The sequence below is a fragment of the Lissotriton vulgaris genome, chromosome 1_1 (assembly GCF_964263255.1).
Source record: "Lissotriton vulgaris chromosome 1_1, aLisVul1.2, whole genome shotgun sequence".
Taxonomy (NCBI): domain Eukaryota; kingdom Metazoa; phylum Chordata; class Amphibia; order Caudata; family Salamandridae; genus Lissotriton; species Lissotriton vulgaris.
The window spans coordinates 1,628,452,198-1,628,470,931 of NC_141685.1; the positions used below are offsets into that span (position 1 = coordinate 1,628,452,198).

Genomic DNA, 18,734 nt, shown 5'->3' on the forward strand with positions numbered 1-18,734 from the left:
CCCGAAAAGGACCATCTCTCACTGGGTCGTTCTCTGCATCACGATTTGTTATTCCTTGGCAAAGAAGCAGCCCCCTGAGGGATTAAGAGCCCATTCCACAAGGGGAAACGCTGCGACTATAGCCTTGGCTTGTAGTGTCCCAGTCCAAGACATCTGTCAGGCAGCGATGTGGGCATCTTTGCACTTGTTGACGAAACATTACTGCCTTGATAGGCAAGTATGCCAGGACAGACATTTTGCCCATTCTGTCCTGCAAGACTTTTTAGTTTAGGATATGAGTCTGCAACCCACCACAGGGATGGTATGACTTGGATATCTCATGCAAAGGTAAGGAATCTGCAGCTAGAAGTCTATATCAGATGAACAAGTTACTAACCTTTGGTAACATATTATCTTGTAGAGACTCTATCTAGCTGCAGATTCCTTACAGTCCACCCATGCCTCCCCTCTTTGCGGACTGATATTGTAGGGCTAGGGTTATTCTCCTTTTCAGGGCCTTAGTTTTGTACACAACTACGTTGGTTACTTTGTGGCTCTGCATTTCTGGCGTGGGAAAAACCCCTCAAAAGTACTGACGTCCGCACCTCGGTGGGGCCTATATAGGCACCATGTCGTCATAACTGATGCTGCCGCCGCCATCATGAGGAGCCGAATGGAGCCACCCGATATTGTGCGCAAGGGGTATTGCTTAGCAAATGTTTTCGATCCAGCCTGGCGCCTGGGAAATTCAAAGGTAAGGAATCTGCAGCTAGATAGGGTCTCTAACGTTGATACATTACCGAAGGTAAGTAACTTGTTTGTTAAACATCATAAGCCAAAACAGACCCCAGGCCACCAACCACCAGACATCTATGAGTTTCAACTTATCTGTACGAAAACAAAGAGAAGGTTGTGTCATCTAGATAAACCTGTATGAAGCTCAATCTGTTTTATATGGGAGGTTTCTATTCCAGTATTTCTGTGAACCTCTTTCCTTTCTTTTGTGAATAATATGGTTTGTTTCTTGTTCTCTAATTGTTTTCCTACTCTTTAACTCTCACTATCATTGGTAATTAGGAAGGTATCAGTACCAGTAGTATATACTTACCCCATTTTGTCCATCACTGAGCTGAAGTGTGTGTAGTTTATTACTCCTGACACCATTACTGGAAATGACAATTCATTCATGACTATCGATTGTTATGAAAAGTCTTGGTTCCTTTTTTTATTTTTCTGCTATATTTCCCTTACAGATGAATTCTATTATTTTTCTTCTTTCCCGTTAGGTGGTTTCTTTGGTTCAGCTGCTGTCCGATCCCTATTATCGAAGCATGGAGGGTTTCCGTCTCTTGATTGAAAAGGAGTGGCTTTCTTTTGGGCATCGCTTCAGTCACCGTGGAGGACAGACTTTTGCCAGTCAGAGCAGCGGCTTCACCCCAGTCTTCCTTCAATTCCTGGACTGTGTCCATCAGGTGAGTACTGTATTAACAATCTAAAAACAGATTGGCTGAGGCCCAACTCGTGATATTGGAGCAGCTCTACTTTTGAGAGAATGATGTCCCGAGAGCCACCACAAAGTGTGTATGTTTGATTGTGCGCAGCAGACTAGCAAGCATTCTGAAGGCAGAATTACATTGGCAAACTGGTGTGTGGATACTAAGCCAACTTTCGTAGAATGGTTTCTAGGTACTAAGCGAGCATTGGTAGAATGGTGTCTGGGTGCCTTTCTCACTTGGACAGGATGGTGTCTGCTTTGGTTCCAGGCTAACATGGCTAAATAGTGTTCATGTGGGTACCAGGCTGGCATAGTAAGACTGTTATTTGTGTGGTTCCTAAGCTAGTCCTGGAAGTGTGTTGTCATTTCCAACTGGTTTTGGGAGGATGCTGTCAGCATGGGTATCAAGCTTGCATTTGGAAAGTGATCCGTGTAATATTAATGTTGACTTCTTGTGTAGCGAACATCACAAACATTTCTCTACACCGCTTAAAAAGTGCATATGTAAGATTGGCACTAGGCAAGAGGTATCATTATGGTTGTATAGCTAATATTGGGAGAATGAACTTCCTGTGAGATTTTAACTGGCATAGCAAGGGTGATGTACATATGGGTGGCACGTTTGCATTGGGAGTGGTATGTTGCTGTTGGTGCAAGGCTAACTTTGAGAAAATTAAGGCAACATGGGTGACAAGCTGACATTATTTAGACGTACACCTTACAAATAATCTTTATGTAGTTCTTGCCTGTTGGGGCAAAAGTGACTTGAGAAAGCTACACCCCCTGTGTGTTAGTGTTTTTCTCCTAGTCTGCCGTAATATGCTTTTTTTCATCTGTGAGCACAACAATTTGCAAGTTCATGGGAGGTGCTCCATATTTATTCTGTACTTACCAGCAGAGCTACAGGACTATCAGACAGAACAGCCTAGCCACAATATAAATGAGTGTGATTAAAGCACTTGCATCAGATGCTGTGAGAAGACAGGAACTGATTGCATGTGAATTATAGTTATCAGGTAGAAGTTATTTTTTCTGCTTTTCAGTAAAGGTCTGTCCAGTCTACCTTATTTGGCATGTTTTGCCTAGTCTCATGTGTGTGATGTGTGGGTGGCATGTGTGTGTTGCGTATTCAGGCTTTTCTACTATTGAGTTAATAGGGGTATTTATTTGGAAACCATGTGCATGGTTTCATTTTGCCTTTGCCCACCTCAAACATGATAGATGCACAACCTGATGCTCATTCCCCCCCCACCCAAGTCCCCCCTTCCTGACAACCATTTTACACATTAGGTGTGCAGAGGTTGCCATTCCTTCCCCTTTGTTTACTGCCTTACCGGGTCTTCTCTCTGCACATTCATACATATGTATGGCAGGTGAGAGCAATTACTAAACTTGTTACTAATAAACAAAGACATATACTCTACTTGTCTATTCTCTTCGTCCTTGCCCCTTCCTTCTAGCGGTCTTCATAGCACAGACTTTTTTCACACATCATGTGCAAGGGAGTCCATTTCAGGTCTTTGTTGTTTGGCGATTTGTCAGATCCCTAATTCAGATGAGATTGATTGTTCTCATATTTTTACTGTCTCCACAACCAACTGCTGCCATAAAATGTACCAATAGCTGTGTTTGTGTAATGAAAGGGTTGACAATTCTTTTGCCTGAAAGTGGCAAAAGTTCCCTCAAGGAGATAAAAAATCTAGATTGGATTCCTCTGCATCATGTGACAAAGTACTACTCAGTGTGTAACAATCTTTCCTCTTAAATGCTTAAGAATAAAGATAGGGTTTGTGTTTTTTCTCTAAATATTGTATTGGCAAAGAGGAGGCTATTTTTTTAAAAAAATACGTTTTTTATAATGATGACACATGAACAGAGTTCTACTTTAAAACTAATACAAAGTTTGCATTTCTTAATAGCATGTGGCTAAAGGGTTCCAGAGGCAAATCTATTGTTCGTACCTAGGTACAGTGCTAAACAAAACCTGCTCTGAAGCAATACAGATGGAATAGTGTGTCAAGCTTTGATAATGAAATTTTATTTATTGTCAAGGTGCTTCAGGTTAGTTTAAATAATTTGTATTTGTTTCATTAAATAGACCCTCGTGTAATTTTGACAGGTATATAATACAGATCATCAATGAGGTGCACTACATATATAGTAATTTGCTAAGGTACACAGATAATTATAAAAGATTAAATTATAGGTTAAAAAAGAGAAAAATGGGGGCGTGGCAAACAGCCAAAGGGAATGGCCGCACACTAATCCGGCTCTGTAACACTCACCCGATATCCAGCTAAAATACGACATAAATCCTGGCTCGAAACACATGCACTCGACGGATTAAGCCCTCGGATTCACGGTCTCTAAGGTTAGACACTTAATCTACCAAAACTCCCCACAGAACGGCATTGAAAACCTGCATCACCAAAGCGAGAAGAATAATCAAAATGGCGGTGTCTCCAGTCTCGTTGGCCTGGTAGAGTACCTAAGCGAATCTACCCCTGCTCAATCAATGCTCAGGATCAGTAGACGCCCCAGTTGTGTGATCTGTGTGCTTCATGGCCACTTGAGTCCTCCTTGTTCGGACTGTGGTTCTGTTGGTTGCTGAACAGCCCTGTTTGTCTTTGATTTTGGTTTTCTTCACCATGTTGGCCCTGAGACTAGGCCTGCAGTTTTTTCTCTTTGGCTGCTTGACAAGCCTTCTGCAGGTTTTTACACAGGCATTTTCTGTTGTCCTCTGCTGCAGACGTTTGTTCCCAAGAGGTTCCCGTGTTTTGGGACGTAACATGCCCTATGTGGGGCAGTGGTAGCTGTTATATAGCTCTGTTATGCGCTGGGGAATTGTGATTGCCTTGGGGCCTCTGTTCTCTGTGGCGTTAAGGTATGTTGCAGATGCAATCCTCTTTCTGATGACTTGAGTTGCGCCCCAGGGTGTCCTTCTCCGGGGTCACTGCGCTGTACGCCTGGTCTGGCCTGCTGTCTGCAGCTAGGCATCTTGGCTCTGCCTGGTTCCACTTCCTTTTGGCATATGGGTGCGGACTCCTCCCTGGAGCGCGTCTGGGCTCTTCTCTCCTTTTTGCTCTCGGTCTTCGGCTGATGTCTGGCTTGCTCTGAGCGCATCCTTCTGCGTTGCTCTCGGCATCTGGCTGCATTTGCTAGTGCTGACCTACTGTTTTTCTGCATCATTGTGCCTTCTGGGTTCTTTGGTGGGACAGTCATCCTTGCCCCCTTTCGGGTGCAGTCTGTCCCTGCGGGCGCTGGACAGTTGTTCCTGGGTGACCTTGGGCTGCCCTTTTCGGCTTCCACCTGCTTATTGCGGATGGCGCAGTTCTGTCTGGTCTTTGCCTTCTGGCTGTGTTCGGCTCAGCTGCCCTCTTCGCTGGGTGTGTTTTCGGTGGATGGAGGCTTTCCTTTGCTCTGCCACTTCTCCTTGAAGTGTCTAGGTTGCCATGTGGGACGGGTATGCTCAGTCGTGAGTCCTATGCTTTCCATGCCACTGGAATCATGCTACCCTGGCTGATGAGAGCTGAAAGCCCAAAACCGGTCCTAGGATGCTTGTTTCCAGTCCAGGGAGGACCTGGCTCGGCAGTTCGAGCTGGACTGTTCCCATGGGGCACAGGGTCAAGACTGATTTGCATATGGCTGGGTTCAAAGTGGAATGGCATGGTGAGCAAAAAAAACGATGGATTTAGGCCCAGATCTCTGTACTGGGGTGAATGTATGACATTGTTCTGCATTCTGTCCATCAACTGTTGTTTTTGCATGTGTCTAGGTTGCTCTTCTCCTTCAGTGCTCCTCTTCCTTTGGCCTTGGGAAGAAGTTTTGTCTTCTTGTATAGGCGTGGGGTGCTTTTGCCTCCTTTTCGTTTTGCCTTGTTTCCTCTGCTGAGCGAGGACGGGCTACCTATTCTCTTCTCTTTTCCTGCATCCCCTTCGGGGTTGGTGGTCTTCTGCTTGCGGAGGTTCTCCTTGCCTGAGGGACGGGGCTCCTCGTCCTGCCTTTGGGACTCAGCCCCAATGGGACCCTCTGTTATGACCAAGCTGGTGGGGTCCTCTCGTAGTCTCTATCAGATGTACGAGTTACTTACCTTCGGTAACGATGGATCTGGTAGAGATGATTCTAGCCGCAGATTCCTTCACGGCTCGCCCTTCCTCCCCGTTCTGCGAATCAATCAATCAATCACAACATTTGTATAGCGCGCTACTCACCCGGAAGGGTCTCAAGGCGCTTGGGGAAAGGGGTCCGCTACTGCTCGAACAGCCAGGTCGTGAGTTGTCTCCTGAAGGAGAGGTGGTCCTGGGTCAGCCGAAGGTGGATGGGGAAGGAGTTCCATGTCTTGGCTGCCAGGTAGGAGAAGGATCTGCCTCCGGCAGTGGCTCTTCGGATGCGTGGTACGGTGGCGAGGGCGAGGCTGGTAGACCGTAGCTGGCGGGTGGGCGTGTAGAAGGTCAGGCGGTCATTGAGGTACTTGGGGCCCAGGTCGTGGAGAGACTTGTGTGCGTGGGTGAGGAGCCTGAACGTGATCCTCTTGTCGACGATGAGCCAGTGTAGGTCCCTCAGGTGGCCGGAGATGTGGCTGCGACGGGGTTTGTCCAGAATGAGTCGGGCGGAGGCGTTCTGGATGCGTTTGAGTCTTTTCTGTAGCTTGGCTGTGGTTCCGGCGTAGAGGGTGTTTCCGTAGTCCAGTCGGCTGGTGACGAGGGCCTGGGTGACCGTCTACCTGGTTTCGGTCGGGATCCATCGGAAGATCTTGCGAAGCATGCGAAGGGTGTGAAAGCATGATGAGGATACGGCTTTGACTTGTCTGGTCATCGAGAGGGAGGAGTCCAGGATGAAGCCCAAGACCCTTTGACTTGGTCTTCTGCGTTCGCCTCCCGGTGGGTTGCTATGTCTTCAGTGTGTGCATTCAGTCGCGCTTTTCTGGCAGGATGTTCGTCCAGTTAATTTGTTTCATCCTCCCCTTTTGGAGCTTTTAAGGATCGGTTTGTAGGTACTTCCGTGCCTTTGTGTTCTAGTTGCCCCAGGTTGGGCCCTCCTAACCCCCCCCCTCCCCTTTCTCAACCATTTCGTCGCTAGGGGTCCTGGCCCCTCTGCTATCTTTTAGATTGGGGTCTTTTTGTTGGGCCGCTGCCCTTGTTCCTTACAGGGGTCGTCACATTTTGTGTTGGGGCTGTCTGGGAGTCTTGTCGTGCCTTATTTATCCCAAACTGGTTCCCCTTCATTGTTCTTGGTTGGGGTTGTGGTCCTGTTAGGTTCATGACACTTTTCATGTGTTCTGACCCCAGGGGGGCTATCTTGGTGCTGGCAGGGTTGCTGTTCAGGGCTATGCTGCTCTGTTCTTTATTATTTTCCCTGCTTGAGGTACTGCAGTGTTTGGCACTGCTCCTTATGGTGGTGTTCTCCGCCATTTCTTTTTTATATCGCACCCTGTTCCTATACTCTCACAGTTTTGTCTTATGGCTCCGCGTTGTGGCGCGGAAAAGTACTCCGAAGAAAACTGACGTAGACGCACCAGGGCGGGACTTATGTGACCTCGCTGACGTCACGTGCGCGGACGACGCAGGGGCGGAGTCGCGTGGTGCCGTCCAAGCCCAGGGGCACGGGGATGCTGTGGCAAAAGATTTTCCAAATCCAGGCTCACACCTGGGGATAATTCTACGTGAAGGAATCTGTGGCTAGGATCGTCTCTACCAGATACATCGTTACGGAAGGTAAGTAACTCGTACTTCAGGCCATACCAAGGAGCAGTGCCTCCCTTGACCACACCATTCTAAGGGCGCCTCCCAGAGCACTATCATCAAACCCCAGAGGGTGACCGTCCTTCAAATATGGAGGAGTCTTCCTGTTTTCAGACGGTTGGCTTGCTCGCATCACACGCCGTTGCTGGTATTAGACGCCACCCCAAGGAGAACTGGAAGATGTTACCCACATTCAATAATACAGGGAGTCAGACACTAAATACTGGCGCAACATGACGAATCACAAGCTGCAGGGGCAGGCGGCTTGTACCGCATAGCCCAACGACTTTCTTCTGCAGCAGTCATATCCAACAAAGACTCTGGTAAAGTGACTTGGTTCCCCCACCCCGTTTGGATCAACCGTCCCCCGCAGTGATCCAAAAAGCGAGATATCACTTGTTAAAGTCACCAAAGGGAAAGCAATACGGGAGCGAAACCATTGCACTCAATTGTATCTTCACCTTGGCATGGACCACACCAGAAGCACAAGTAACCAGACTGTGGTATAGACTTGCGTATCAAAACTAGGGAAACCCATCAGGCAACAAGGGCATAGTACCCAAAGGCAGGCGGCAGGGACTGCCTTGCAACATCCACAATCACTAAAACCACAGCGCACAAGCTGTACATAGCAAGATGGCTTGGGGCAAGGGAGACAAGGCAGCCCTACAAGCAAAACTCGACAAATATGCTTAAACCAAAGGCGGTTAAGAACATGACACTGCTACCGTGATGGCACAAGAACGGACACTGCCCCCCCCTCCCCCCCCCCCCCCTCCCCAATCAGGCACTCTGAACTTACTCTTCAGGATATCATGACGGCAATTAATAATGTCTGCACCTCTCTTGAGCCAAGACTAGATACAGTAAACATAGAAATCTTCCATGTTAGAGCAGACCTACGAAACATGGACACAAGGAAGGTGGAAGAACCCACCAATACATTATCCACCGATGCATCCCGCCTCAAGCAGCAAGTACAACCGCTTTTAACCAAAGAAATCTGAAAGAAACAGGTTAGTATTCCTTACCTTAGAATATCCCCAGGCGTCAGACTGGATCCGGAAATTTTTGCGTAGCAGTACCCTTGCAGTACCCTTGCGCGTCGGTAGGCGTCGTCCGAGGCTCCGCGACCTTCGCCGGCGGCGTGGGCGCCGTGATGACGTCGTCGAAGTACTTAGACGCCACCTCCGCGCGCTGACGTCAGTTCTTAGACACAGCTTTTCTGCGCCAGAAACGCAGAGCCATGTTAAAAACCAACATTGGTGCCATTGAAACTAGGGTCCTGAAAGGGCATGACCTTAACCCTAGATATCGGTTCGCAGGATGGATGGGGCGGTAAGGAATCTAATACTAACTACTGTTTCTTACAGATATATCGTTACCGAAGGTAAGTAACTTGTTCGACATGATGGAGGCACAACTATACGACTATGAAGGTAGGGCACGTCTAAAAAATGTCTGTATTCATGTCTTTATTGAAAAGCTCATCACTAAACACCTGCAACCCAAAGGCCTCTCAAACTACTTCTCAATTGAAAGGGCTCATCGATTCCCAGTGGGTAGGCCAAAACCAGGGGCTCCCCCAAGACCAATAGTTGCAAGAGTCTTTGACTTCCGTGAAAAAGATGCCATTCTGCAAACAGCCCTATTGCTCCACCTACAAAATTTGAAAACAGCAGAATCACCTTCTTCCCGGAATTCACATTCTGAGTACAAAAACGACGACGAAGCTTCCTGGAGGTGAAAAAAGCATTCATAGACAGACATAAAGTATACAAAGCTATTTCCAGCGAAGTTTCATGTCGAAGCTGATGGCAAAACGTGTTTTTTCTCTACACCGGAAGAGGCTTTGTATTAGCTGGATGGAAGGCGACAAGTTAGGAAATCCAATACAGGGGGGGGCCGCTTAAGACAGCAGCGAAATCGAACTGAACAGTCTCAAAATGCTCGGAATGACACAGACCATGGGTCTGCAGAATAGAAAGCGGAGCGTCCACGAAGCCTCAAATGCGCCGTTTGAACAATTCACATAGTCACTAGTCTGATCTGACACTCGCTCGCCTCAAACTAGTCCATCTGGCTCGGCGACGGAGCTAATAACCCCCAGCGCCACTTCTTCCTGCACATCGATCCAGGATGGGTAAATACGTACACAACAGCCAAGCAAAGGGATCTGTATCTTGTAGCTAATGTCCAGATTATGTTGCTATTATCGTTTTGAGCAGAACTTGTGGGGGACGGGGGAGGGCTCTGCAAGGCCACGTACCTCTGTGAGGGGGGCGCCAGGCACTCAGCAGGACAGCACGGAGGGGGGATTGTTGGGGTTGGGGATCTGTTTTAAGGTTATCCAGGTCATTTCACACATTCCAGTCCTCACTAAAGAAGCTTGCGCAGAAACTCGTCGAACATATACACTCATATCACAAACGCAAGCAAGATCAACGACACACCCACAGACACCGCACAGAATATCTTGAGGGTCCTACCCAGGCTAAAAGACACCAGTCATGGCTATTAACTGTTCCAAGTCAGTAATTTACACACTCCTTGGACCGAACTCTTAGTTGCCACCAGACTGTGCAGCCACAACTGTAGTTTATGGTTTCAAATATCTCAGGGTATATATGACCCCGGACTCAGATCCCTTCTATTCTAAAAATCTTGCGACTCCCCTGCATTGATTGCAGAACAATGTGCTGCAGTGGCGGAAACTGCCTCTGTCATTACTGGGACAAGCAGCTCTGTTCAAAATGCTGACTTTGCTGCTTTTTCTATATATCCTACAGAACAGCCCCTATGAGTTCCTGAAACCTGCTTCAAAAACATAGACAGCGAAATTAGAACACTGCTTTGGGACGACAAAACGCCACATTTTGCTATACATACATTATTCAGAAGTTGGTATGATAGTGGGATAGCACTTCCCAACCTAAGACTACTACTGGACATCCCAACTGGTGGTGATCAACCACAGGGTGTTCCACTCCCAGACAGAAACCGCATATCAGATGGATAGATTTCAAACGGGGAATGAAGGACATAACGGGCCCCTACATTCAAAACCCAGAAAGGCTGATACACTGGCCCCACTGCCCTTACCATTGACGTCTGGCCCCAGGCAAACAAAGCACTTGGTTGGCAAGGAATATTAACCCAGGTTACGCCACTCTGGTCAGCCCAGCGTCTGGGCACACTGGTCACATAGCCGGGATTTGACAAATGGGACGCCATCAGCATTTCTACTGTAGGTGGCCTATGGAAAAGGGGGGAAATTCTCCCTTTCTCGGAGTTACAAAAAGAATACGACCTGAACCCACAGGAAATGTTTCGTTATATGCAAATCCGCCACGCCCTTACCACAATCATCCCCATGCAAGGTGAGGTGCCTGAGGCATCCCCGCTAAAAGACAGGCTACAATCTGAACCCATGAGTTAAAAAGCCATCTCAATGACTTACCAAAACCTTTGTAATAATCAACCTGATCTACTTCAATGTCTCCGTGAAAAATGACATTAGGAGCTTGGGCCACTTGAGGATGACGAGTGGCAAACTACGTTGATGTCCCCCGTGAGGCAGCTATCTCACTTAAATTCTGTCTCATTAAGATACAAATTCTACACAGAACTTACTTAACCGGGGCCACTCTTGCTAAAATAGGCCGTATGGAAAGCCCACGCTGTCTAAGACACTGCGTGGAAGATGCATTATTTTGCCAAGTGCTAGAGTTGCCCCAACATAACACCACTTTGGGGAAAATCTCAATATCGTTATGTGATTGGGGGTCTGTGACGCACCGACATTGAAGATTTGGGCGAACGACATTTGCAAATGTATGATCGCCGAAAAGGAGGTTTTTGAAAAACAGGCTGTCCCAAAAAGTGGGGTAAATTGAATCTATTTGGAGGAGGGATCTGTGTTTCCCCATCAACTGAACTGGCGGGGGAGGGTGGGGATAGATGCTGACAGCCCGAGACTCTGTATCCTATTAATACCGTAGCCTTGGTGTCTTTAACGAGAAGTGTACTGAATGTTATATCCATTACAAATCGCTATTACAACCTGTAATATTTTACATTGAAATCAATAAAAAAAATTGTAAAAATAAAAAGGAGAAATACCCAGATAACTATAATTTACAGATTAAAAGTGATATTAATATATCTCAAATGACATGCATCCACAAGCATTCAACCATGTTCCAACTACTGTATATTTCATACATATCTTTAGTGTACTAAAATAACTACAATAAAACTAACATCTATCCCCCACCCAGTTACCCCTAATCAAGAAAAGCAGTCAGAAATTAAGTGTTAAAATACTCCACATGAACAATTATATCATAGTAGTACCCATTATCACCCAGTTTATCAGTATTAAACTAGATTTATCTTCCCTTACCTGCAAGGACTCAAGGAGCTATTTGATGAATCTGTGCCTGCTTCTGAGGCCAACAAACTATCCACCAGCTGTTCCCATGCTGTAACCCTTTCAATTTTCCCTCGTCCTCTTTTAATCTCCCGAAACAAAACACAGCACTCTTTAAACTTGCCCATTTAATAATTTTTTTAAGGCATCTAGTAATTTAAGGACCATGCTCTGATTTCCAGTGCATAGTCAATTTTCGTTTTTGCCAAAATCAAACCAAAGTCAGTAAGTCTAGTAGTAGTATTATTTGAGGACGAGGGTATTCCCCCTAGGAGGCAGACCAAGGGTGTACAAGGGTTATCCCACAAGGGGTATTCCATTAATATATTCTATTACTTCCTCCCAGAACCCCGCTAATGAAGGGCAGGACCATACCATGTGGGACATTTCTGCCCCCAACTCCCCATATCTAGGGCATTTGCCAGCAGAAGCAGTCACATTGAACTTGTTAATCTTGCCAGGTGTAAAATAAGCTCTATGCAGGATATAGAAATTAATTCATTTGAACCTAGTATTTCTAGAAACAGCTGGTATATGCGCTTCAATCCTATCCCAGTCCAAATGATTAATTTGGAGCTCTAAGTCTCTCTCCCATTTTATTTTCAACTCCGCAAGAGGAGAAAGAATATTTTCACAAATCGCACAATATAGATAAGAGACCGCTCTTACACACCCTGTTGTTTTTTTTTTTGTTTGGTTTTTTTTTCCTATTTTTTTTTTTTTTTTATTCTTATAACCTCATATTGCGATAAGAATGTGAATAATAAGGTGTTCGGGGGAATTGACGGTCTGTTCGGGTTATATGCCTTCACTGCCCCGGAACTCTGCTGAGTATCCCAAGGGGAGTTTCCCAGCTTTTTCTCAAGACCCGTCAAACTTCTCCTCTTTACCTTTATCCAACACAATAATTCCAAGGATCTGTGATGAGCTAGCCCTAGAGCTACTCGGCAGAAATCCAGTCCTGCCAGGAAATTATTGTCTCCGCTTTAATCATTGGTAAACAAAAAAAAAAAAGAAAAAAGAAAAAAAGAAAAAAGAAGAACGAAAAAGGAAAAGAAAAGAAATACTGATCAAGGCACAAGAATAAGGGTCTTGGTAATTACTCAGGAGTAAAAAAATTTACCCATATATCCCAGTACTGCATTCTTTTTGTACTATTCCCTTTCCTATCCAGCCTGCATACCCTAATTACAGAGTTTAACCAGTCCTCATATGTTGGAGGTGTCGGTTTTATCCAGTTTATACAGTTCTCTCTACGTGCCAATAATATCAGTGTAAACATTAGCTTTTCCTGAGGTTTACTTAATCTAATGGTGTTTGAGGCGATCCCAAAAATAATTAAAGAGGTACTTACAGTTATAGGGGTTCTCATTAGAGCCGAGAGTGTCTTACCAATTTCTTGCCAAAATTGCGCAAGTCCCGGGCAGTGTTGAAACATATGGGTATCATCTGCCTTTTCTTCGCCACATTTACTGCAGGCTTTTATTGATGCGCCTTTGAACCTTGATAATCTCTTTGGAGTCCAATACGCTCTATGTATTGAGAACAGATGATTTCTTTTTAGAGCAGCGGGTTTTACACACTCCCAACATAGTTCAGAGGATTTTTTCCACATCATCTTTAAATCGATTTCTTCGTTGGTAAACTCTCTTCTCCATATTTTTTCCGATATTGATTGATCTTCTTCTCCAGCTTCAATTAACGCCCAATACCATTTTGATATTTCTTTTGTTATTATGGCTTCCTTTGTCATTTCCTTTTCAAAGTTTCCTGGATCTGTTGTTTCTCTCGGGATGGTATTAGCCCAACTCTTCAGTTGGTAATATTTAAACTTCGACACTTTCCCTTCCGTTATTGTATGTAGATGTTCCCATGATATTAATTCATTTTCACATAAAAGTTGTCCCCATTTTTCAAGATCTAGTTGTCTAATTACACTGGATAATGCATCTTTGAGACATTCTGGTGTTCCAGGTGAGTCCCAAATTGGGGCCATATTGCTATAATATGGGATCATAATTTTAGAATAAATAAAATTAGGACATAAATCTAGGATAGATTTATTCTTAATAAGCAACTCACTTCGAGATAAGGTCAAAAGCATCGAACATCATCCAGCTCACTTATCGGATCATTCGGCTGTCCAATAAAAAAATCTCATTAACACAAAGTCTAACTCCGACTAGATGGACCCTGGATCGATCAATTCTAACAACGGATGAAAGTGTGGATCAACTGCTAAGATCGACAACTAATTACTTTGCAGATAATGGTGAAGAATCCTCTGAAAGAATTAAATGGGACACGTACAAAGCAGTGATAAGAGGACACTTACTTAGTTTGGGTGCACATAAAAATAAGGGAAGAAAAACCGACATAAAAAAATTGGAGTCAGAAATTAAGGAAACAGAATCACAACTGGGAGCCAGCTCATCACCGATTTCTAAAGAAAAATTAACTGAGAGGATATGTAAGTTAAAAGAGACCTTAACAGATTACTTGGAGAACATAGTACAAGAGAAATGGGAGTACACACCCTGTTGTTGTACAGAGCTGTTGGCACACCTGATGTGTGGCCGGTTAAGCATCTCCATTTCTCCAATAATTCCTTATTGTTGCAACCAATGAATGCCCTGTGTGCTAAAAATGGTCCTCTGGGTATATTAAATTCTTCAGCCAAGTCTTCAAACATAAGCAATACTCCATCCCAAAATAGGTCTCCAACACGGTTACCCCAAAAGGTTAACCCCAAAGGTAGTCCATCTTTCAATCCCTGCTAATGCTTCTACCTGGGCCACTATCTTTATCTATTTTAATGGCATATCAGGCAAATAAGGTACCTGGACTCTGGTTTGCTGCAGGTAACGTTGCCAGCACTGCTGTATCACTAGCATCTTTTGAGAAATGCAGGCAGTCTCCGCCGAGGAAACAAAAAACTTTCAGTAAGTCCTGCAAATCAGGCAGTGAGCCAAAAACACCTTCCTCAGGGTTCATTTGACAGTAAACTCACCTATTTAACTGTTACAGTTGAGCTGCCAGATTCAAGATCAGGAGCAGCCAACCCTCCCTCCATTACAGGGGGCTGTTGTTCTGTTAGTGCTACTCCACACCTACCTGCTGTTGAGTTATTGATTAAAAAAATCCTCAGTATTCTGAGGTGGTGTTCTAGGCACTGGAGCATATAGATAAGTATAATATTCATGGAAGCTAACATTAATAGCAGTTTGATTATATAATACTTCCCCTGCAGCAGAGTCAAGCTCTAGAATCAAAGAGTTCTGTTTTTGGGATTAATAAGCCATTTCAAAAGGGATCCTGCTTTATCACGCTTAGCATGATCATACGTCAAATGTTCCTTATAATCAAAACAACTTAGTTTTTCAATTTGGGCTGCCAGTAATACCTTTGCATCAAGCAGGGAATATTTAAGAGCAGGATTGCCTGTTCAACGTTGCTCAAGGCTTCTCATGGAAAGGGGCATTTCTGTGACTTCTTTGACTCGCGGCGGCCATGGCTCTCCTCCTTCTCCTCCGGCGTCGCTTCCGCTCCTCCCAGCATTTGCTGGTCCGTTACCTGGAATCAGATTCAAGTATACTATCAAGCTCTTCATCTTGTCTTTGGACCCTCGTCGCCCTGTGGAGTGCCTGCGGTCCCCAAGGCAATCGTAGGTGCAGTAACTGTGCCATTGCTGACGTGTTCGCTCTCTGTGGCAGTTCGGTTTATGACACAGAGAGGTCGATGCACTGTCTTTCAGGACCTCCACCGGTGAGTTTGGTCGACTCTGACGTGATGTTGATTGCCCCGCCGGTGCCGATTTCCACAGCGCCGGAAGACTCCAAGCCAGAGACAGTTTTCAACAGCACGGTGAACTTTGTGGGGTCGACTTCGCCTTGACTCCTTACATCGGAGCTAACTTCAGCCAATGTATTTCTCCCTTCCCAGACAGATGTCGGTATGGTGCCATGTCGGCACAGTCTGACACTGGTTACGGAGGCGTGTTTTACGTAGATAGTTTCTGTGAGGGTTTCACAAGACCAGGGGGAAGAATATGAGATACCCCCTTTCCAGCAGCAAATACTTGTGGCGTCTCCTATGTTGGACAGCTGGATTGCTGAGCTGGGTGAAGCCAGCGGGCTAGATTCATCCCCTGCTTAATCTCGTTATCCACTCCTGTCTTTGCCTAGAAAGCCAGTTCTTATTTGCCGTAAGTTTTGAGAAGAATGGCTGATGGATGATACCATACTTTGCCTACTGTGGAGAAGACTCCGGACCCTCTCATGGAGGTCCTTCACCCTGGCCAGTTGGGAGTTTAAGCAGTACACCGCTTTTGGGGAGGCATTGTCTGATATTCTATTGGGGGCATGGGCAAATCCTGAGTCAGGTGTGCCAGTGGACCGTACTATTGCCCACAAATACCGCCCTGTCTCAGGAGATCTTGCTTGCCTTATAAGACAGCTTACCCACCTCAGCTTTGTGGTAAAGACCATTATGGTGTCCCCTGAGGTGGAGAACCTTCCCCACTCCCCCCTTGATAAGGAGTCCACAAGGCAGGATTCTTGCGGAAAGCACATTATTTCCTCTTCTAGTGCAGCATTACGCACCACTAACACGATTTGCTTCCTCGCCTTGTGGGACTCCCTGGCACAGCTTTTACCCTTGTTCCCAGAGGCTAACAAGGACGAGTTAACCAAATTGATTGTCGATGGTCACCAGGGGAGTAAAATGCTCATCATGTGTGTAATGGACTCCACCCATTCCATTAGTCGAGCAATGGCGTCTGATGTGGCATTGCGCCGCCATGCCTGACTTCGAGCATTTGGATTTTCAGATGCTGTCCAGACAGCCTTGCTTGACATGCCAGTTGATAGGGTCCATCTTTTTGGAGCCCAAGCAGATGCCGCCTTACGTAGATTTTGGGCTAGTCGAGGAGGGCCAGACCCATAGCATGCCCCTTCCTGGATTCTTCCTTGTTATTGCAATGCCGTATATGCATTGTGGTATTATCAATCGATTTCCTTTGGCATTGTGTGATATGTGCGATACTGAACACTCTGGCTTATTGCCCCTCCTGGGCTGTGGCTCAGGATTTGTTATCTTGCCCCTTTTTATTGTGTTCCTGGTTCAGTTACTTGGCAGCTCATTCTTTTTACCCCCCCCCCTTTCTTTCACAAATCCATGCTACACAGTCTTGGATCTACACTCTATTGGAGCTGTCCTCTTCTGTCCTTCGATTGTGTCAATGGCGGCATGTTTTTTCTGCGAAGGATTTGTTACGCATTACCTCCGGTTGATAGTTTTTTCCCCCTGTTTGCTGTATCCACCTTGTGGATTTCGTTGCACACACCATTGTTGCACTATGCCATATCTCTTAGCTTTAGGGATGGGTGAGTTTCATAGAACCTTGTTGTCCCGGAGCTTGTGTTTCGAAAGTGCCACCTTGTTGTCATGTGGCAGGTCCCTCCCATGCAAGGAATCGAATTTCACCACTGGTGGCAGGGTGTCTGGAATTGTCTTCCCAACCTCAGGGGGGTGGAGGGGTACGGCCCTCCCAAAACCGGGGACTTGACTTCCTCTGATGTTGGGTAATATCCAGGATTCCCAGGTACTGGCCGGCGCCACTGCAGCGTATGCTCAGCAGGGTCGGTTAGGGTGGGTGTTTTGATTGTAGAACAGTTAGTTTTTCCTGTTTTTCCTTCCGGGCAAAACCACGGCTATTCTTTGACCTACCTTCCTTCTGCACGGTCGTTGTGTGACCGTTTGTTCTTGCCTCTTTGGCATTCTGAGAGGTGCTCCCCTTGCCTTATGGCTGTTGAGTGATCTTTGTATGAACTTCTGTTCTATATGTATTTTCAATTTCATGGCTGCCCGTCTGATGGGGAGTGCCTTCCCCTCTGACTTCAGGCAGTCTTTCTTTTGTGTATTCTGTTTGATGATGGAGGAATACTCAGTCTTAATTCCTTTTGTCTCGGTCTAAATATTGGTATGTGCTTTGGGCAAGCTCCTTCTTTAATGTTTTTCCCCTTGGGAAGTACATGCCTGTGGATATTGTTCTATCATGCAATTTTGCCTTGTTCTCTGGCCTAATCTGTTCTAAGAGGGTCTACCCCCCTTCCCCCCCCACCCCCATCAATATTTTCTATGGTTGGTACTTGGTGCGTTGTCAATGTGCTTTGAGCATTGCCCTATTTTTGGGGCTACTGCATGCATCACCTGAATAAGTGCACTGCTAAGCTAATGTCTTGTGTTTCATAGGCTTTCAGCCACGTCGTGTCCATCCTTTTGTTTTCCCAAACAAAATAAAAATACTTTCTAAGTAAGTATATAGGAGAAGGATAGAGAATGAAATGTTCTCCATGTTGGAAACCTTCTTCATGTGATGTCTGTCTCTTAGTTCTAGGGCCTTACCATACTAGAGTTAATGGGGTTGGTGTATGGTGGTCCTCCTTCTATTGAAGGCCAATTAGGAAACCATAAGGCAGGAGGCAGGAGCCTTATGGTTTCCTAATTGCTCTTGTCAAGGCAGAAGCCTTATGGTTTCTACTATCTCTGTTATTAGTGTACTTGGGGTTTACACTTGGCACCCTGACATCAGGTGATTTTTGTGGGATTTCGTTTCCCCCCTTTTTTTTTTCAGGCTCGGTTTTACCATGCCAAAATTTCCTGATTCTTTTCTTGAGACCAGGCGCTGTGCTCAGAGAGAGTGTCAGCCTATTAATGTATCTTTTTTCCACCTAGTGGTGAACATTTAATTAATTTTCTTGTGCTTGGCTGTATTCCATCACACTTTTTCTTCATACCTGTTTTTCCCACCTAGCGGTGCAGATTTAATTAATTTTCTTGTGCTTGGCTGTATTCCATCACACTTTGTCTTCATAACTTGGCTCTTCTTTCCAATTAACCTGTTTTGGTTCCTTTAGTGGCCATTTTCTTTCACCTAAAGATGAATGCCATCCTCTGGTCAGTCGGCTCGTGGCTCTGTCCTTTATTATAAACATTGCAGACACTTTCCAGTGGGGCTAATTAGTCTTTAGTTTAATCGTATCCATGTCCATCTTCCTTAGAGTTAGGTTAGAATGGGCATTGTACG

General features: G+C 45.6%; 1 protein-coding gene across 8 annotated transcripts in view; it reads left to right on the plus strand.

The window, feature by feature from the left end:
- Positions 1 to 18,734, plus strand: part of SBF1 (SET binding factor 1) — a 1,591,024-nt gene that overhangs the window by 1,279,233 nt on the left and 293,057 nt on the right. For all 8 annotated transcript variants that reach the window (XM_086918836.1, XM_086918839.1, XM_086918838.1 and 5 more), the window contains one exon: positions 1,266 to 1,451. In XM_086918836.1, coding sequence (XP_086774962.1) covers positions 1,266 to 1,451 — 186 coding nt within the window. The remainder of the gene's footprint in view (positions 1 to 1,265; positions 1,452 to 18,734) is intronic.